Source organism: Salvelinus namaycush, chromosome 14, assembly GCF_016432855.1.
Source record: "Salvelinus namaycush isolate Seneca chromosome 14, SaNama_1.0, whole genome shotgun sequence".
NCBI classification, from domain to species: Eukaryota; Metazoa; Chordata; class Actinopteri; order Salmoniformes; family Salmonidae; genus Salvelinus; species Salvelinus namaycush.
The window spans coordinates 7843857-7865568 of NC_052320.1; the positions used below are offsets into that span (position 1 = coordinate 7843857).

A 21712-nucleotide genomic window follows, 5' to 3' on the forward strand; every position below is an offset into this window, starting at 1 on the left:
TGTGTTATTCAGAGGGTGAATGGGCAAGACTAAAAAATAGAAGTTCCTTGAACGGGGTATAGTAGTGGGTGCCAGACGCACCGGTTCGTGTCAAGAACTGCAACGCTGTTGGGTTTTTCACGCCCAACAGTGGGTATCAAGAATGGTCCACCACCCAAAGGACATCCAGCCAATTTGATACAACTGTGGGAAGCATTGGAGTCAACAAGTGCCAGCATCCCTGTGGAACGCATTCAACACCTTGTAGAGTCCATGCCTCGATGAATTGAGGCTGTTCTGAAGGTAAAATGAAGGGGGGGGTAAGGAGTATGGACATTTCATGAGATTAAAAAAATATTGTTTTTGCAGCAGGGTTTTAGACACCTTGCCGATGTTGGTGTTGTCCAGAGCAGCATCAATCTCATCCAGGACGAAGAATGGGGCAGGCTTGTAGCTGTGTATGGCAAACAGCAGAGCCAGGGCGGCTACAGTCTTCTCCCCTCCAGACAGGTTGTCCATGGGTCTGAACCTCTTGCCAGGGGCCACACAGTTATAATTGATCCCATCCAGGTAAGGCTCCTCAGGGTTCTCTGGCCCAAGGAAGGCCTGGGGGGTAGACAGATATTTAACCAACATGTACACAGAGGTGCAGCCAAATATCACAACATCCAAGAAGGAATAGTTGTCTCGCTCACAATTAAAAGCTAATGGTTTTATTTCTTTAGACTAAAAGCATAACTTTTAGTCACAATTTTTTTACATTATTTTGAATAAGTTAAATGTAGTTTCTTCTGGGAACACAGATAACCATGTAAAAGTCGGCCCCTGCCAAGGACACTCCATTTGACTCAACCCAATAGGACAAAACAATATGCTATCTGGTCACAGAGAGTGATACCTGGGCAGAGCTGTTGCGTGACAGGGCTTTGTAGATCTCATCGATGTTGGTGGATACAGCCTCAAAACAGGCGTTAAAGCGGTCAAACCTCTCCTTCTTGATCTGCTCAAACGCCTGCTTGGCCTTCTTGGCTCTCTTACGGGCCGCCTCAAACTCTGGAATACAGAATAGATCATCATCAACACATAATGCAATAATTATAAATTCTTTCTTGTTTCAGTAACATTTCATACATTCAGTGAGAGGGATTAAGTTAGCCCATGTCTCCAGACTCAAGTGTAAGCCTGGGTTCTACATTTCTCAATTCATCCCCCTCCACCTGTCCCTGACAGACTCTAGTTTCTCCATGGCCTTCATGTTGGGTTCCACACCTTCCAACTAAACCCTGACCTCCTCCTCTCCCTCTTACCATCGCTGGTCTCCTGGAACTTGTCCCTGACAGACTCTAGTTTCTCCATGGCCTTCATGTTGGGTTCCACACCTTCCAACTAAACCCTGACCTCCTCCTCTCCCTCTTACCATCGCTGGTCTCCTGGAACTTGTCCCTGACAGACTCTAGTTTCTCCATGGCCTTCATGTTGGGTGCGCTGATCCTCTGCAGTATAGACTGCTGCTCGTTGAGCCGCTGCTGCAGTGTGTGCATCTCTCCTTTGATCTCATCCTCCGCCAGCGCGTCCTGAGAGAGTGACACACACACACACACACACACACACACACACACACACACACACACACACACACACACACACACACACAAATATGTTAGGGGACTCATATCCTCGGCTCACACTGCATTTCAAACTCACCTAAAACAACCTTATTGCTGGGTATTGAATCATGACTGAAACAGCTACAGTACACATAGATATAGAGTCTGAGTCTATGTGGAGAGAGAAACTATGTCCCAATTCTCCACACATCTCCTAAAGTATCTACTTGCACACTCCCAGACACAGCCTTAGTATGCAGGGTTCAGGCATGTGTGTACTTCTTACCTTGAGGTCTTCAGACAGGATGCTGTAGTCTATCTCTATGAGAGCCTCTTTAGCCAGGACAGTACTGGACGTTCTCTGACTGCTGCTAGACTCCTCCTGCTGGGAGCTCCCCTAGAGGGGGAGAGAGTGAACACAGTGAGGCAGTCAAGTCAGGTCGGGTGGAAGCAGGGTTGGGGAGTAACGGATTACAAAAATGTTAACTGTAATCCGTTACTTTACAAGCAAAAATATTGTAATCAGATAAGACACTTTTGAAAAACTAGATGATTACTTTTAAATTCAGAAAGGATGTTTGCGAAAAAAATCTTTGACTCAATGACATTCAAATCAGCTTTGAAAAAAGGCACAAGTTTAAGTTTGTTCTACCTGAGCAAGTCGGACCACAAGTCAGAGACCACTATGATGTCAGAGACCATTATGATGTCAGAGACCACTATGATGTCAGAGACCACTATGATGTCAGAGACCACTATGATGTCAGAGACCACTATGATGTCAGAGACCACTATGACGACACACCAAATGAAGACCACATGTCAAAAACAGCAATGATGTCAGAGACTACTATGATGTCAGAGACCACTATGTCAGAGACCACTATGTCAGAGACCACTATGATGACCACATGTCAGAGACCACTATGATGTCAGAGACCACTATGATGACACACCAAACGTTTTTGATGGATCACAGGAAAAGAGCAGGAATGGGCTATTGTAGGCTACAGTCCAAGCTATGTCTTCCAATGGTGCGACTGCTGTCGGCATCCAAAGATTATCCAACTTGAATAAACGCTTGGAGGTAAGGATGACAGCAGTGGTGTAGTCTACACCAATACGGATATCACTTATTGTTGAATCACACTGCTGCTCTCTCATTTAACTATTGGAGCCTTACGGATTGTGGTTGTTGTGGATGCTGTTCACAAATCTAAATTTGAACCCAATAATGGTTGAATTCAAGAAGTTTAAGCTGCCTATCTAATCATTGTTTTTGAAACCTAGCGGAAAGCCAGTGAAAATGTGCTCTTGCAACAGCTGCATAGTGCTGATCCCAGCCTATGGAATTAAAGTAAGGCTTTTATTAACAAATCTAATTCATGCTGATAAAAAAAATGCATCCATAGTCCTAATGGACACATGCTCAAACTGGCACACTTATTTTTATTTAATGTAAAGATATAATTTAATAGTGTTATTATATGTAGTAGAAAGCAGTGGGTTAGAAGAAGCCTATCTAACCAACCCATAAAGTAAAATGTAACATCCATATATGGCCAGATATGTAAACTTTAACATTGATTTATCCTGCAATAGATGTCGTTCAATTGGTAACATACATTTTTGTCTTCTTCTAAAAGTAACTGAATGTAATCAGATTACATGACCGTGTTTGGGTTAATCCAAAAGTTACGTTACTGATTACAATTTTGGACAGGTAACTAGTAACGGATTACATTTAGAAAGTAACCTACCAAACCCTGGTCAGAAGGGAGAAGAAGCGAGAGAAAGAAAAAAAACAGGAGAGAGAGCAAGAAAAATAAAGAGTGTGTTTAGTACCTCTCCCTGGCCGATGTCGTCCATGGTCCCAGAGCATAGCGGCAGTCTGATGTCCTGCATCTTACAGGCCTGCAGCAGGTTGTGGCGGTCGCTGCGTTTCTGCTCCAGCTTGGTCTCGATGGCCGTCACCTCTTTCTGCAGCTGGGTCAGCTCCCTGAGGGAATAACACATTGGTCAAACAATAACGCCACAAACTACAATGCTACAAACTCGTAGCAATCTTTCTGAGTCAGCTCCCTGAGGTAAACACAAACAGTTGTCAAACACTGAAACAAAATGGCTACGCTACAACTGTTATTTTTTCTTAAAACACATAAATAAATAGTAGTAAGTCAAAAAATATGTGCCTTTTAGAAATGGGTGGAAAAAGAGGATGAGGGTTTGGTTTGTGGGCGTGTCTAAACTTTGAGACTCACTTGTTGGCTCCTCCCAGTTTCTTACGTATCTCCTCCATCTGGTGGTTCTTGTCGTTGACCTCTGACTTCTTGGTGAGGTGCTGGTTCTTCAGGTCCTGCAGCTGGGCCATGGTCTCATCTATGGTCTTCATGTGGCGGTGCTCCTCCTGGGAAAGACAGACACAGGGAGAAAAGGGTTGAAAGCTCTTCCAATCTGACCAACAAAGAAAGATTGACGTTTTATGGTCGTTTATGGTCGTCACCGTAAATGGTCGCCGTGTCTAAACACATATGGGACACAATTTGAGGGATTTTAAATGATATTATTAGTAACCAATCAGATCAATAGGACTGTAGATGTTTTCAAAGTGAGGAGAAAAAGACAGGAAATGTTGATATTTTGAGAGGAAACAAAACAAACCTTTAGTATGGTAGGTTTTCTGATTGTCCTAACCCTTCTGTGGGGAAGCTCTTATAAAGTATCTATCTATCTAAAGATTGACAACACATTTGATTGACGCCATCGGTCTGAGAATTTAGGCCGCGTCCCAACATTTCCTCGTCATGCATTTAAAAGCATTGGATTGGTGGAGGTTGGTTGGCAGCAGATTTTTAAATCCACGAGCAGGAGTGTGCAATTGCACATTTCAGGAGAAGGGTAGCGAATTGGGACACAGACTTACAGTGCCTTCAGAAAGTATTCATCCTACTTCTCGACTTATTCCACATTTTGTCGTGTCCAAAATGTAGTATAAGCCTGAATTCAAAATGGATTAAATATACACTACCTTTCAAAAGTTTGGGGTCACTAAGAAATGTCCTTGTTTTTGAAAGAAAAGCTATTTTTTTTGGTCAATTAAAACAACATCAAATTGATCAGAAATACAGTGTAGACATTGTTAATGTTGTAAATGACTATTGTAGCTGGGAAACAGCTTATTTTTTATGGAATATCTACATAGGCGTACAGATGCCCATTATCAGCAACCATCACTCCTGTGTTCCAACGGCACGTTGTGTTAGCTAATCCAAGTTTATCATTTTAAAAGGCTAACTGATCATTAGAAAGCCCTTTTGCAATTATGTTAGCACAGCTGAAAACCCGATCGAACATCTCTGGAATACTTATGTAAATGTGATATTTCCGTTTTTTCTAAAAACATTCTAAAAACCTGTATTTGCTTTGTCATTATGGGGTATTGTGTGAATATTGATGAGGGGAAAAAACAATTTAATCAATTTTAGAACAAGGCTGTAACATAACAACATGTTGAAAAAGTCAAGGGGTCTGAATACTTTCTGAATGCGCTGTATGTGTGGGGTACAGAGATGAGGTAGTCATTCAAAAATCATGTTAAACATTATTATTGCACACCGAGTGAGTCCATGCAACTTGTTAAGCAAAGTTCTACTCCTAAACTTATTTTGGTTTGCCATAACAAAGGGGTGGAATACTTATTGACTCAAGACATTTCAACTTTTTATTTATTTATTAATTTGTAAAAAATAAAAAAACATAATTCCACTTTGATATTATGGGGTATGGTGTGTAGGCCACTGACCAAAAATCTGGATTCAATCCATTTTAAATTCAGGCTGTAACACAACAAAATGTACCTTCTTGAGACTCTATATATTGCCATAGTGTCTCTACCTTCTTGAGTCTGTATCTCAGCCTCGACTTACCTTCTTGAGTCTCTCTATCTCGGCCTCGTCCTTCTTGACGGTCTGCTCCCACATCATGACCTTCTCTTGGTCCTCCTTCAGCTGGTTCTTCTCATAGTCCAGCTGGATGCCCAGACGAGTCTTCTGGGTCTCAAACTCCAGCCTAGAGGACACAAAGACAGACACAAAATGGACGACGTTAGCTAAGTAAACCCACTCAGAGAAACTGAGAGACAGGCTAAAGGCAAGGCATGAACTGGATTAATGTAGGGGTCAAGGGTCAACACACTCAGAGAAACTGAGTGACAGACCAGGCCCAAAATGGCTGATGTTAGGTCAAACTATCCAAAGAAACTGAGAGACAGGCGAGTCACAAAATGGACGTCTGCAGTGCATTAAAAACAGGTTGACTCGGTTCATATTGACCCATAGGGGATGATGAGAGCCTCACCGTTTCTTTGCGATCTCGTTCTGCCTCTTGACCTTCTCCTCCTCGAACTCTCTGATGTTCCTGACTCCGATCTCCTTACAGAACTCGATGAACACTTCGTCTTCCACAACGTTCATACGGTCTCTCAGATCATTGACCTCCTTCTCACGGGATTGGATGATCCTCTTGATGTCGTTGATGCGAGGGCAGAAGTTAGCCAGCTCACTCTCCAGCTTAGACTTCTCCTACAGGAAGTGGGAAAATGACTTAAGTTAGTCTAATGAATCACATCTAACACCACTACTACTACTAGGTGATTGATGAATCTTAATGACCAATTAGAGGTCATCATGTAACCACAAATGGGCACTTAGAGACACATGTTACTCCTCAGCCTCAAGTTACAAAACCAACTGACACACTTTTTGCTGTGGCCCACTGTGTTGCTACACCTCCATACCTGCATGTTGAGGGAGAGGTGGCGGGTCTTGGTCTGTTCCAGGTCGCTCTGGGAGTATTTTAGTCTCATCTGGAGGCCGTGGGCCTGAGACTGGACCTGACGCAGCTCTGCCTCCTTCCTCTTAGCCTTCATTTGCTCCTGTAGACACAAGAGAGGTGCATTGTGGATAATGTAGTGAGCATCCTCCACAGATTTCTGATACTAAATTAGTTTAGTATATTTTGCACAGATACATCACACACACAGTAGTCAATGAACGGAGGGTAAACAAGTCCAGCACTGGCTTATCAGCACCCAGAATCATGTGCTTTTCAGGAAAGAAACTTTATATACACAAACCCCAATTCATTGTACAGGCCTATAACGTTTTTAGAAACAGGTTACCTTGAGTTCCTCAGTGAGTTTCTCCTTCTTGTCCTTGAGTTTATCCACAGCCTTCTCATCCCAGCGCCTGGCCTTAGCCTTCAGATCACTGGCTCCACCCGAGATCACACCAGACTTCTGGAAAAGTGTACCGTCCAGGGCCACCGTCTGGAGAGAGAGAGGGGGAGTGAGGATGGAGAGAGAGAGGATGGAGGGAGAGAGAGAGAGAGAGAGAGAGAGAGAGAGAGAGAGAGAGAGGGGGAGTGAGGATGGAGAGAGAGAGGATGGAGGGAGAGAGAGGATGGAGAGAGAGAGAGAGAGAGAGGGGGGGAGTGAGGATGGAGAGAGAGAGAGGGGGATAGATGGACGGACAGACAGAAAAATACATTTTGTTAGGTTGCATAACTTTCAATGAACCAGTGAAGGTGTGTGTGTGTGTGTCCATGTGTTTGTACCTTGTGTCTGTAGGGCCCTCCGAAGGCGATGCGTCGAGCGTCCTCTACGTTCTCACAGATCAGTGCGTTACCGCAGGCGTACTGCAGGGCCTTCTTAATGTGAGGCGGCTCGTAGCGGATCACATCGATCACCAGCTTGGCTCCACGCAGCTCACGCAGCTTCTCATCTGTAGGCTTCACCTGGAGACACAACACAGAGAGACCCGGACAGTAAAGACTGACACAACCACAGAGAGACCCGGACAGTAAAGACTGACACAACCACAGAGAGACCCGGACAGTAAAGACTGACACAACCACAGAGAGACCCGGACAGTAAAGACTGACACAACCACAGAGAGACCCGGAAAGTAAAGACTGACACAACCACAGAGAGACCCGGACAGTAAAGACTGACACAACCACAGAGAGACCCGGACAGTAAAGACTGACACAACCACAGAGAGACCCGGACAGTAAAGACTGACACAACCACAGAGAGACCCGGACAGTAAAGACTGACACAACCACAGAGAGACCCGGAAAGTAAAGACTGACACAACCACAGAGAGACCCGGACAGTAAAGACTGACACAACCACAGAGAGACCCGGACAGTAAAGACTGAGGTAACTGTTAGGGTTCCACCCTATATAAGTGCGACCAGTCCCATTAACCGTAGTTTTCCCCAGTGTTTTACCTCCAAATAGTCGAGTGGCAGGAAGGTCTCCGGCTCTCCTCTCTGCTCTTTGATGTACTGGATACAGTCTCTACCGGTCTTCTCTGAGTCCACGATAATGGCGTCCATGTTCTTGCCCAGCACCTTGGTCACAGCGATCTGAAACTTCTTCTGAGTGGGCTGACACAGGTCGATCAGACGGCCGTACTGGAAGGAGGGCGTGGGGAGAGAACGTGAGCTTTGGAATATGTAAAAACCATTTCACGATGACATCAATGTTCTGATGACTCAGTTAGTAGAGCATGGCGCTTCGCATGCATGACTGGAAATCACTTTTGGTAAAAGCGTCTGCTAAATGGCATATATTATCAATATTCCAAGAGAAGAAACGTGCCTAGAACACAAGAACAGAGAACAGGTGTGAGGAGAGTAAAACAGAGAGAGACCATCTTTCTACCGGACCAGTTGTCTCCACCTCTGAATACTCAGCTAAGAAAAGCCTACTGACATTTACTCCTGAGGTACTGACCTGTTGCACCCTCTACAACCACTGTGATTATTATTTGACCCTGCTGGTCATCTATGAACGTTTGAACATCTTGAAGAATGATCTGGCCTTATTGGCCATGTACTCTTATAATCTCCACCCGGCACAGAGTAATGGCCTGTTTTTCCTAGCCACTGTGCTTCTACATCTGCATTGCTTCCTCTTTTAGGCTGGGTTTCTGTATAAGCACTTTGTGACAACTGGTGATATAAAAAGGGCTTTATAAAATAAATGTGATTGATTGACATTGACAGGCATAGAAAGTGAACTCTGTGGTTGTCCTGTGCCAGCATCCAGTCCCCAGTCCCACCACAGATCTGCGGTAGAGTTTCTTCATGCTCTCCATGATCTCTGCTGTCTGGTAGCCTCTAGCCTTTACAGGGAACGGTATGCTAGCCTCTGACCCCTAGCCTCTACAGACAACTCTGTCGTTATCCTATGCTAGCCTCTGACCCCTAGCCTCTACAGACAACTCTGTCATTATCCTATGCTAGCCTCTGACCCCTAGCCTCTACAGACAACTCTGTCGTTATCCTATGCTAGCCTCTGACCCCTAGCCTCTACAGACAACTCTGTCGTTACCCTATGCTAGCCTCTGACCCCTAGCCTCTACAGACAACTCTGTCGTTACCCTATGCTAGCCTCTGACCCCTAGCCTCTACAGACAACTCTGTCATTACCCTATGCTAGCCTCTGACCCCTAGCCTCTACAGACAACTCTGTCGTTACCCTATGCTAGCCTCTGACCCCTAGCCTCTACAGACAACTCTGTCATTATCCTATGCTAGCCTCTGACCCCTAGCCTCTACAGACAACTCTGTCATTACCCTATGCTAGCCTCTGACCCCTAGCCTCTACAGACAACTCTGTCGTTACCCTATGCTAGCCTCTGACCCCTAGCCTCTACAGACAACTCTGTCATTACCCTATGCTAGCCTCTGACCCCTAGCCTCTACAGACAACTCTGTCGTTATCCTATGCTAGCCTCTGACCCCTAGCCTCTACAGACAACTCTGTCGTTATCCTATGCTAGCCTCTGACCCCTAGCCTCTACAGACAACTCTGTCATTACCCTATGCTAGCCTCTGACCCCTAGCCTCTACAGACAACTCTGTCGTTACCCTATGCTAGCCTCTGACCCCTAGCCTCTACAGACAACTCTGTCGTTACCCTATGCTAGCCTCTGACCCCTAGCCTCTACAGACAACTCTGTCATTACCCTATGCTAGCCTCTGACCCCTAGCCTCTACAGACAACTCTGTCGTTACCCTATGCTAGCCTCTGACCCCTAGCCTCTACAGACAACTCTGTCATTATCCTATGCTAGCCTCTGACCCCTAGCCTCTACAGACAACTCTGTCATTACCCTATGCTAGCCTCTGACCCCTAGCCTCTACAGACAACTCTGTCGTTACCCTATGCTAGCCTCTGACCCCTAGCCTCTACAGACAACTCTGTCATTACCCTATGCTAGCCTCTGACCCCTAGCCTCTACAGACAACTCTGTCGTTACCCTATGCTAGCCTCTGACCCCTAGCCTCTACAGACAACTCTGTCATTACCCTATGCTAGCCTCTGACCCCTAGCCTCTACAGACAACTCTGTCATTATCCTATGCTAGCCTCTGACCCCTAGCCTCTACAGACAACTCTGTCGTTATCCTATGCTAGCCTCTGACCCCTAGCCTCTACAGACAACTCTGTCGTTACCCTATGCTAGCCTCTGACCCCTAGCCTCTACAGACAACTCTGTCGTTACCCTATGCTAGCCTCTGACCCCTAGCCTCTACAGACAACTCTGTCGTTATCCTATGCTAGCCTCTGACCCCTAGCCTCTACAGACAACTCTGTCGTTACCCTATGCTAGCCTCTGACCCCTAGCCTCTACAGACAACTCTGTCATTACCCTATGCTAGCCTCTGACCCCTAGCCTCTACAGACAACTCTGTCGTTATCCTATGCTAGCCTCTGACCCCTAGCCTCTACAGACAACTCTGTCGTTATCCTATGCTAGCCTCTGACCCCTAGCCTCTACAGACAACTCTGTCATTACCCTATGCTAGCCTCTGACCCCTAGCCTCTACAGACAACTCTGTCGTTACCCTATGCTAGCCTCTGACCCCTAGCCTCTACAGACAACTCTGTCGTTATCCTATGCTAGCCTCTGACCCCTAGCCTCTACAGACAACTCTGTCGTTATCCTATGCTAGCCTCTGACCCCTAGCCTCTACAGACAACTCTGTCATTACCCTATGCTAGCCTCTGACCCCTAGCCTCTACAGACAACTCTGTCATTACCCTATGCTAGCCTCTGACCCCTAGCCTCTACAGACAACTCTGTTGTTATCCTATGCTAGCCTCTGACCCCTAGCCTCTACAGACAACTCTGTCGTTATCCTATGCTAGCCTCTGACTCCTAGCCTCTACAGACAACTCTGTCGTTACCCTATGCTAGCCTCTGACCCCTAGCCTCTACAGACAACTCTGTCGTTACCCTATGCTAGCCTCTGACCCCTAGCCTCTACAGACAACTCTGTCGTTATCCTATGCTAGCCTCCAGGTCTTACCACAGATCCGGGGTACAGTCTCTTGATGCTGTCCATGATCTCTGCTTTGCGTGCCTGCCTGCTGTTCTCCTGTCTGTCGATCCTGGCGTCTCCTAGCTGCTCCATCACCTAGGGAACAGACACAGAGAGACAGGCTGTCAATCAAATCTCTTAATGTCCTCAGCCCAAACCATGTATATGACAGGATCCAGGGACTTGCCATTTGCAGGAAAATCCATAACAGCAAAACTGAAATGATAAGATTCAGTTTTTTCCCCAGATTGGCATTTGTGATACAGCTATCATGTAATGTCAACACAACATGTTTCGTCTTTCCCAACGTGTTTCAGTATCAATCAATGACTGATTGAATGATTGACAGATAGCGTCCCAGTACCTGATTGAGTTCTAGGTTGATCTCGTCGATCCTGTTCTTTGCCCCCTCCACCTGCTCAGTCAGCTCCTCCTCCATTCTCTTCTGTTCATCCAGAGACTGCTTGCTGGTGGTAATGTAGTCCTCCAGCTTCTCAATACGCTTCTGGTTCTCCTCTATCTCACGGATCTTCTGCTTGATCTTTGCCTGCAGATGAACATTTGAATAACGTTTCTCTCTCTTTGGTCACTCCTTCAACTTTTCCGTTGGGTACCCCAATGAGCACAACCCTTTATTCTGTATCAGCATCCTTTACCTCAGTCTCCACTTTCTTCCTCTCTTCCAGGTCAAGGCGATCCTGATCTGCCTTCTGGTCTCTGTTGAACTTCTCCAGCTCCTGGGCAAGAGTGGCCGCCCGCTTACTGGCCTCCTCTTTCAGACGGTGGTACACCTTCACCTGGGGAGGGAAGGAGGGGGAAGAGGTGGAGAGTAGTAGATATTACTGGATGGTTCAATTCAAATCAAATGTTATTTGTGACATGCGCCAAATACAACAGGTGTAGACCTTACAGTGAAATGCTTACTTACAAGCCCTTAACCAACAATGCAGTTAAGAAAAATACCTCAAATAAATAAGAAATAAAAGTAACAAATAATTAAAGAGCAGCAGTAAAATAATAATAGCGAGGCTATATACAGGGGTTACCGTTAGCTAGCTGTGCGGGGGAACCAGAATGCTGATTGGCTGAAAGCTGTGGTATATCAGACCGTATACCACAGGTATGAAAAAATAGTTATTTTTACTGTTGGCAACCAGTTAATAATAGCAATGAGGCACCTCGGGGGTTTGTGAAATATGGCCAACATACCATGGCAAAGGGCTGTACCCAGGCACTCTGTGTTGCGTCGTGCATAAGAACAGCCCATAGCCATAGGTATATTGGCCATATACCACACCTCCTCGGGCATTATTGCTTAGTTGACCTACATATTTATTGGCGTGATCGTAAGTCTGGCCAACCTGGGATTTGAACCAGCAACCTTCATAACACATGGTTTTCCGCTAGTGTGAGGTCCTGGCTCTCTGCCTCCTTCATGCAGTCGTCAAACTCCTGTCGAGCCATCTGACCCTACATAAGTCACTATAACCCCAACACCATTATGACCCTCCATAGACTACATAGGCTCTAACCTAAAAAAACTAAAATACACCAGATCCTGTCCCTGGCTCTGGGCCACCTCCTCCATGCTTCTCTCCTAATGACCATTCATAGATTATAATGAAGCTAATGACTGTCATAATGACTGTTCTGTGAGGGTCCAACGGGTCAGATCAGCTTGGCAATGGTTGACAGTAACCAGACCGCTCTCACCCACAGAAGAGGGGAGGAGGGAGCTGGTGGGGGTTGACAGCTCACACCCTGTCATAAAGAGGGCCCTCTCTTTTCTCCTCCAGTAAAATCCACCAAGGAATGTTCTTTGTTAAAAAAGAATACTGGAACAATGTTTCTAACATAAGAACATGGGGAATGGTCAGAGATAAACTAATGTCATATTGGTTTTTATTTTGTGATGTCATTAAAAAGGTTATAAAGGAAATACTGTAACTTGAAAAGTATTTACACTACAGGTATGAAGTCTCCATCCTTAACGTTGTATGTTAAATATGAAAAAAGATGAACGTATTTGTTAAGATAGAAATGTGATTTTAGAAGGTACAAGAGAATCTATCTGCTATAAACTGTACATAGTAAGTACCCACGCCCTGACTGAGGTCAGACTGACGGAACCGTACCCTTCGGCCAGAGTGCATAAAAGGCTTGGTAACAGAAATCAACATTAGACCAGGAAACATTTTAAATGGTTGGAACTTTGAACCTCAACACGAGGTGAATGAAATCAACTCAACTCACCTCCCAGACTAGACCAGAACATTGCCAGGCTGCAGCTGTGTGCGTGTAAAGTGGTTAAAACTTTGACTATCAACACGAGGTGGAGAGAGGAGAAAACTCCCCTCTCGGACAATCACTGGTACGGCTGATTAGCTGTCTTGAGTCAAATATCTAGAAAATCTAACTCTTCAAATCATCCTACTGTACTACTCTTCAAATCACCGTATCCTAAAACGCTTATCAGCAATGGGAACCGTTGACACGGCTGGCTAGCTATCTTCCAGAGTGAACAACAGTACAAGACGGGAAAAGGGAGACCCATTTCGGGCAATCAGAGCCATAAAAGCTTGCCGCTGAAAGGCCAACAACCTTCCTAAGGAGGGCTGGTTCCGACCGAGATAAACGGTGAACGAAGGCATTCACACATAGCGTAAGTACATTTATTATCTCTTATTCCAAAAAGGCGGCGGTTCGTGTGCAAAGTATATGATTACTTTGAGGATAGTTCTAAATTGTACCCCTCTCTTAATTTTCTATGTAACAAGCCGCCATATGTTGTCAGTCTGTTAGGGACTTTTTTCTCATGTATTAAGTATGTATGTTTATTCTGTGTTATTATTTAGTTAGCTAGTAAATAATTCATTCAACCAATTTGTGTAGTACTGAATCATGAGTACGGCTGAGGTTTTTGCAGATGCATGTGGTTACGATTGTTCAGAATGATGATATGATAAGAGGTTATGATTAATATGTTGACTGTTTTATGGATGTTATAGGTAAAGACCTTTAGAGATTAATTCAGGGGATGGTAACTCTTTAAACAACTGCTCTCGTGGTGCCCCAGATCCTAATGAGTTAAATGTTACATGATTCATTTAAAAATCAGGTAACAATTAAACATAGTTTATTAAATAAATAATAGTCATCGGCTTAATGAAAGTAAAGTCACCACAATCCTTATGACTCTTCATAGGCTCCCTGTCTCAAACCTGATTTTCCTCCAGTGTGAGGTCCTGTCCCTGACTCTGGGCCTCCTCCTCCATTCGGTCGTCGAACTCCTGCCGGGCCATCTCCACGGCCCCCTGTTCTTTCTCCAACTCATCCATGTCCCCCTTCCTCTTCTTGTACAGCTTCTGGGCGTTCTGGAGGGACTTCTTGGCTGCTTCTAGTTTTTTGATCTTGTGGGAGGTGTTTTCTTTGGCCTTGATGTACTGGGGTCGCTTTTGGTTCAGCTCAGCGTCCTTCTCCCTGTAAGGGGGGGTACGATATTCCCTCTTTAACTTCCAAAATGGCAACTATTTCCCCTGGCCTATCAAATCTCCACAATTTCTTAGGCTCCTTCCTTACGAGCTATCCCTCCTTTCCCTCGCTCACTCCCACCCTCGCTCCCTACTCGCTGGTCTCTCATCACCTCCCCAGCTCTTTCTCCCTCCCTCCATCCATCATCCCCACTTACTTGATCTCTTTCTCCACAGTCTGTTGGTCTCTCATCATCCTCCCCAGCTCTTTCTTCTTCTCCTTCAGTTCCTCCTCCACGTGGTCCATCTTCTTGCGGTCCTTGTCAATGCCCTTGTTGTGTTGAGACAGATCGCGGTTCAGCTTCTCGATCTCAGCATCATTGTGATACAGTTTGAACAGCTGCATCTGGACGTGGGCTTTCACCACCTCGTCCTTCAGACGCTGGTAACGCTCAGCCTAGAGAGGAGGAGGCAGAAAGTGAATGTGTGTGTGTGTGTGTGTGTGTATTGAAGGAAAAAAACAAGTCCCGCACTTCCTTTTTCAGGTGAAAAACAGGAAAATGTTTATTCCATTTCACAGGGCTAACATTTTGACCAACTGGTCTTCATCAATGTCAGACGATAGTGACAAAATGTGTGTCATAAGAACCACAACAAAGGACTATATGTATGGAGGAAGGGATAAGAGTATGTCAGTCTAACAATCTCACTCTCAAAGTCCCAGTATGAACTTCCACCAGAAGATTAAAACGTGAGTGACGGGGAGAGGGAAAGAGCAGGATGTGGTGCCACCAGACAGGATGTGTCCTCCATACCTCCTCTTTCTCCTGCTTGGCCTCTTTGCGTTCCGCAGCGATGTTTTTCTTGCGGTGGTAGTTGAACTGTGTGTCCTCCTCAGCCGTCACCATCTCCTTCTTCCTGCGGTCGTACTCCTGAGCCAACTCCCCAGACCGGGAGATCTCCTCAAACAGAGCCGTACGCTCCTTAGGGTTCTTCATGGCTATGGACTCCACAGCACCCTGATTGGGGAATACATAGAGGTCAAAGGTTACTAACACTGTCATACATAGGTTAAGAGAGGTCCATGGACAGATGGTCTCTAGAGTTTTAATTCAGTTATAAGAAAACTCTACACACATTCTGCTTAATTATGTAAATCGTTTGCATGTGCGTGATATATTGTGAACAAAGATCAAGAAAATGCTTGTGTTCATTTATACAATTTGTTTGCTTGTGACTATATTAGTATGTGTGTGTGTTTATTTTATTTAACAACTAGGCAAGTCAGTTAAGAACAAAATCCTATTTACATATTTATTTATTGACGACGCTGGGTCAATTGTGCGCCGCCCTATGGGACTCCCAATCACGGCCGGTTGTGATACAGCCTGGAATCGAACCAGGGTCTGTAGTGACGCATCTTGCACTGAGATGCAGTGCCTTAGACCGCTGCACCACTTGGGAGCCCTGTGTGAGTTATCTCACCTGGAAGACGAGGAAGTTCCTGGCCTTGATGAGGATGCCTAGTTTCTCCAGCTCCTCGCTGTACTCTGCCAGATTCACCACCTTACTGTTGATTCGGTACTCTGACGACGAGCCTAAGACGTGCATAAAAACGGGTAAAACTATTATTATATGCATTACTGTGCGTGTCCTAAGCTCTTCACTGTACTCTGCCAGACCCCCCCACCGTACTGTTGATTCGGTACTCTGGGGAGGAGCCTGACACACACAGACAACATGGAAGATGGTTGTTATGCAGACTGACGCAGATCCTTACTTTTATCTACAGTATATTTTCGGGGGGGGTTTGCATATCAACCTTGTTTGCGCCATCAGATATATAAACATCTTCAAAGAGGACCAGACGAAATTGAGTTAGGTGTCATTAACCACACAGTTTCTCTCTACCAATGGATCTGTGTTGAGAAAGTCAGTGGGGAACGCCGTGGCTTACCAATGATGATTCTAGTGAAGGTGCGCTCTTCTCCACTGTCCTCATGGTACACCATGCTCACAAACGCTCTGTTGGCTGCTGGTTTCCCCACTGGAGCTCCGTGGATCAGGTCCTTCAGAGTCTTCACACGCAGGTTACTGGTCTTCTCAGCAAGCACAAAGCTGATGGCATCCATGAGGTTGGACTTGCCTGGGAGGTAGAGAATATGAATGGAGTCAGTGAATAATCTATTCAAGTCGTGCAAATATGGTTGATTTGGAAAAGGACGTAACTAGCTGGCTAGGTTAAGACTACATAATAAAAGTGCTGCTCTAATGTTTATGCATGTGAGATCTCATATATTTGTTCCTACTGACTGGGTGACCGTCAGGGAAGGAATGTGTAGGGCGCGTTCGTTTTGCATGTCCCTGTGCACCGGGTGGGCAGAGTTTACACAATTTACACCATTTCATTGGTCCAAGAACTCTCCAGTGCACCTGGCCATGCAAAACGAAGTTGGCCATTGATAGCTATCCAGCTAAACATTGGCTAACTACAGTTATAGCTAATATTCATTCAAATGCAACGGTTCATATGCATGTACATTGCTGTCATTGTCAACAAAGTATTAAAGCGTTGCAGCTTGAAACAAATGTAGCAAATAGTCAACCCGGATAAACTAGTAACGTTACCTACCAGCAGTGCAGTAACGCTAAAATAAGCATTAGCTAGATAGAATACTTGCAATATTGACCATAACTTACCGGATCCATTGGGCCCAATTATCGCAGTGAACTTGTGAAATGGGCCGATGATTTGTCGGCCCTTGTAAGATTTGAAGTTTTCGATCTCTATTAGCTTCAAATAACCCATTATGATCAGATCGCTTGTGCGAAAACAAAGAATCTGTGTTGTTGTGATAGAAGCTAATGCTAGCTAGCGATTGAACTCGTACCATGCACGCAAATTGTAAATATTTGTTATAAAATAATCAAAAGTTACATTATCGAACTGTGTGCTAGGCTAACTAACGCGATTACCTTGCAACAACAATGCGCCATTTTCCAGTCCTCCTGCAGGATTGGAGACCACTGAGCGCGCGTAAGGGAACGACTTCTCGCGAGATCTTGCTGCTACGATTTATCAAAATGCCATAAAAAACTTCAAGCGTAAATGTTTATTTCGAATGCCAGTACACTGACTGATACAATTATTACAGTGAAATTGATATCAGACCGCAATCATTTTAGAAGGTTTAAATGCCAAAGCAACCAAATATCTGTTTTGTTTAACTTTTCAGCCAACTACAGCCCCGTTCAAAACTATAGGGAGAATGTATAAAGTTGATTTGCCGGTGGACAACCTTTCCAATGTGGCAGTGGAACGCCGACTGGCCACGGAGGCTGCGCTCCAGGCTCGGATCTTCAAGCATTGGAGAGAAGAGAACTGGAGGAGATGGAGGGTCAATGAGAGAAGGTCATCGGTAAGCAACAGAGGGCAAGATATAGACAGACAGTGGGGTGTATTCATGGATGCCAAGGGAAGCCAGGCTTCCCCAAAAAATTGACCAAGAAAAAAAGAAAAATACAAACACATTTCCTTCAATTCACAAGAGGCTAAATGTACACTACACAGCCAAAGGATATGGACACCCCTCCAAGTTAATGAATTTGGCTATTTCAGCCACACCCGTTGCTGACAGGTGTATTAAATTGAGCACACAGCCATACAATCTCCATAGACAAATATTGGCAGTAGAATGGCCTCTACTAAAGAGCTCAGTGACTTTCAACGTGGCACGTCATAGGATGCCACCTTTCCAACAAGTCAGTTTGTAAAATGTATGCCCTGCTAGAGCTGCCCCAATCAACTGTAAATGCTGTTATTGTGAAGTGGAAACGCCTAGTAGCAACAATGGCTCAGCTGCAAATGTTCATCGGGAGTTTCATGAAATGGGTTTCTATGGCCAAGCAGCCGCACGCAAGCCTAAGATCACCATGCGCAATTCCGATCTTTGTGGAAGAACTTGACTGGCCTGCACAGAGCCCTGACCTCAACCCAATCAAACACCTTTGGGATGAATTGGAACGCCGACTGCGAGCAAGGCCTAATCGGCCAACATCAGTGGCTGAATGGATGCAAGTCCCTGCAGCAAGGTTCCAACATCTAGTGGAAAGCCTTCTCAGAAGAGTGGAGGCTGTTATAGCAGCAAAGGGGGGACCAATTCCATATTAATGCCCATGATTTTGGAATGAGATGTTCAATGAGCAGGTATCCACATACTTTGGCCATGTAGTGTATCTGACCGGAGAAAGCATCCAAGCAAATGAAACAGCGCCCCTCTGTCTCAGTATGTGTAGCCTATCTACCTGATCATTTCTGGTCAGAAAGAGTTTGACATTGTTGTCCCCGTAGCATTGAATGCAAGCAAAGCCAGAGAGCATTTGGCCTCCCTTGATCATTTTTAAAAATAAAATAATAGGCAATCTGCATTGAGCTAAACTGAGTGAACTCCACTGTGAATGGTCCTGGCGCACAAAAAAAAGTTTCAAGGGAAGCCAGTTTGGATTTGGCTTCACACCAATCACATCACATCAAGCCAAACGTCATTATTGACAGAAAATTTGTAATTGTTGCATCTCGTTGTGTTGTTGTCCTCTGGTGGCTAGCTAGCTAGCTAAAATTGTTCCTTTCCTAAAATTGTATGGAGATGTGGTTTTACTTAATTCTCTGTACTGGCCAATGATTACAACAGCGATTCTGATCCAACCATAAATTCATACATTGTGCACCTGGCCTGAGAGGATGGAAGTTCAACATGTAGCTAGATGTAGTAGACTAATGTTAACTAGCTGACTAATCGTTGCCCATGAAAGGAAGTTAGGCTCGTGAGCAAGCATTTTAGCCAGGTAGCCTAGGACTACAAAAACTAAAAGTGTGTACTGTATCACAGAGTGATAGACAGTTTTGGCAACATGAAAGAGGAGGATGGCGTTGGTGTTTCTCTACAAGTAGGGGGAGTCAACATGTTTTTTCTATTTGCACGCACGCACACACACACCACAAAAACACACACATACACTGTAACACACACACACCAGCCAAGGATGCAGATCAGGAAGCCAGTCTGGTGAGACTGTGAGCCGTGACATGGTGAGTACACACAGGTTTAAAAAAATGTTAATTACAAAACGAATTGAAGAAATTAAATGATGCGTACACACTCACTCAGGAGAGATAACGAGCACATTAGACGCGACAACACACACAGACACATTATGCGTGTGCAGAGTGAGTCTCCTTTTATAAAAGCTTTTCCCCTCGTCTCATTTGCCTGACTGACTTGGTATGAATAGATTCATCCCAGTGGGAAGCATCAATATAAATGCTTATGGTCACGCTGTTTTTTCATGTCAATGATGTGGTTTCTGTTAATTACCCATTATGCATAGTAGCTTCGCTGCACTACAGACACAGACATTGTGGTACAGACAGATATCTCCAGAGCCATTTTAACAGGTAGTCTCTTGACTTAGGAGGTTCAACCAGCCTGATCTTGTGAGCTGACATTCTGTTTCATTGATATGAAGTATCAGAGCAGTCTGTCTGGTTACGAGGCTAATTGAGTCTATGGTTGACCCTTCCTCGAGGTAAAAATTGCTCGTAATGACAAATCTAAAGTAAGACTACACATTACCCCGAATAGTAAGGGAGAAGAGAACATGTTAACCTGGCTGGTTGAGAAAATTCCAAGACTGTGCAAAGCTGTCATCAAGGCAATTGGTGGCTACTTTGAAGAATCTCAAATATAAAATATATTTAGACTTGTTTAGCACTTTTTTGGTTACTACAAGATTCCATATGTGTTATTTAATAGTTGTGATGTCTTCACTATTATGTAGAAAATAGTAAAAATAAAGAAAAACCCTTGAATCAGTAGGTACTCATTCAGTAGGAGAAGGTACTCACACCTATTCATTCAAGGATATATATATGTGTGTGTGTGTATATATATCTACAGTTGATGTCGGAAGTTTACATACACTTAGGTTGGAGTCATTAAAACTCGTTTTTCAACCACTCCACAAATTTCTTGTTAACAAACTACAGTTTTGGCAAGTCGGTTAGGACATCTACTTTGTGCATGACACAAGTAATTTTTCCAACAATTGTTTACAGACAGATTATTTAACTTATAACTCACTGTATCACAATTCCAGTGGGTCAGAAGTTTACATACACTAAGTTGACTGCCTTTAAACAGCTTGGAAAATTTGCGAAAATGATGTCATGGCTTTAGAAGCTTCTGATGGGCTAATTGACATCATTTGAGTCAATTGGAGGTGTACCTGTGGATGTATTTCAAGGCCTACCTTCAAACTCAGTGCCTCTTTGCTTGACATCATGGGAAAATCAAAAGAAATCAGCCAAAACACCAGAAAAAATATTGTAGACCTCCACAAGTCTGGTTCATCCTTGGGAGCAATATCCAAAAGCCTGAAGGTACCACGTTCATCTGCACAAACAATAGTACGCAAGTATAAACACCATGGGACCACGCAGTCGTCATTCCGCTCAGGAACGAGACGCGTTCTGTCTCCTAGAGTTGAATGTACTGTGGTGTGAAAAGTGCAAATCAATCCCAGAACAACAGCAAAGGACCTTGTGAAGATGCTGGAGGAAACGGGTACAAAAGTATCTATATCCACAGTAAAACGAGTCATATATCGACATAACCTGAAAGGTTGCTCAGCAAGGAAGAAGCCACTGCTCTAAAACCGCCATAAAAAAAGCCAGACTATGGTTTTCAACTGCACATGGGGACAAAGATGGTACTTTTTGGAGAAATGTCCTCTGGTCTGATGAAACAAAAATAGAACTGTTTGGCCATAATGACCATTGTTATGTTTGGAGGAAAAAGGGGGATGTTTGCAAGCCGAAGAACACCATCCCAACCGTGAAGCACAGGGGTGGCAGCATCATGTTGTGGGGGTGCTTTGCTGCAGGAGGGACAGGTGCACTTCACAAAATAGATGGCATCATGAGGAAGGACAATTATGTGGATTTATTGAAGCAACATCTCAAGACATCAGTCAGGAAGTTAAAGCTTGGTCGCATATGGGTCTTCCAAATGGACAATGACCCCAAGCATACTTCCACAGTTGTGGCAAAATGGCTAACGGACAACAAAGTCCAGGTATTGGAGTGGCCATCACAAAGCTCTGACCTCAATCCTATCCAAAATTTGTGAGCAGAACTGAAAAAGTGTGTGCGAGCAAGGAGGCCTACAAACCTGACTCAGTTACACCAGCTCTGTCAGGAGGA

At 44.6% G+C, this 21712-nt stretch overlaps 1 protein-coding gene across 2 annotated transcripts in view; it reads right to left on the minus strand.

Moving 5' to 3' along the window:
* The window catches only part of LOC120059085 (structural maintenance of chromosomes protein 1A-like), a 39371-nt gene extending 21916 nt beyond the window's left edge, over positions 1 to 17455 (minus strand). For both annotated transcript variants that reach the window (XM_039007878.1, XM_039007877.1), the window contains exons 1-21: positions 17152 to 17455; positions 16409 to 16597; positions 15937 to 16049; positions 15267 to 15470; positions 14670 to 14908; positions 14203 to 14461; positions 11638 to 11778; positions 11346 to 11528; positions 10970 to 11077; positions 7878 to 8063; positions 7200 to 7379; positions 6766 to 6912; positions 6382 to 6519; positions 5943 to 6166; positions 5513 to 5654; positions 3848 to 3993; positions 3432 to 3585; positions 1873 to 1983; positions 1397 to 1553; positions 878 to 1032; positions 364 to 585 (exon numbers count right to left, since the gene is read on the minus strand). In XM_039007878.1, the coding sequence (XP_038863806.1) occupies positions 364 to 585; positions 878 to 1032; positions 1397 to 1553; positions 1873 to 1983; positions 3432 to 3585; positions 3848 to 3993; positions 5513 to 5654; positions 5943 to 6166; positions 6382 to 6519; positions 6766 to 6912; positions 7200 to 7379; positions 7878 to 8063; positions 10970 to 11077; positions 11346 to 11528; positions 11638 to 11778; positions 14203 to 14461; positions 14670 to 14908; positions 15267 to 15470; positions 15937 to 16049; positions 16409 to 16597; positions 17152 to 17260 (3507 nt within the window). In that variant the 5' untranslated portion in view covers positions 17261 to 17455. The remainder of the gene's footprint in view (positions 1 to 363; positions 586 to 877; positions 1033 to 1396; positions 1554 to 1872; positions 1984 to 3431; positions 3586 to 3847; positions 3994 to 5512; positions 5655 to 5942; positions 6167 to 6381; positions 6520 to 6765; positions 6913 to 7199; positions 7380 to 7877; positions 8064 to 10969; positions 11078 to 11345; positions 11529 to 11637; positions 11779 to 14202; positions 14462 to 14669; positions 14909 to 15266; positions 15471 to 15936; positions 16050 to 16408; positions 16598 to 17151) is intronic.
* Positions 17456 to 21712: the final 4257 nt, after the last annotated feature.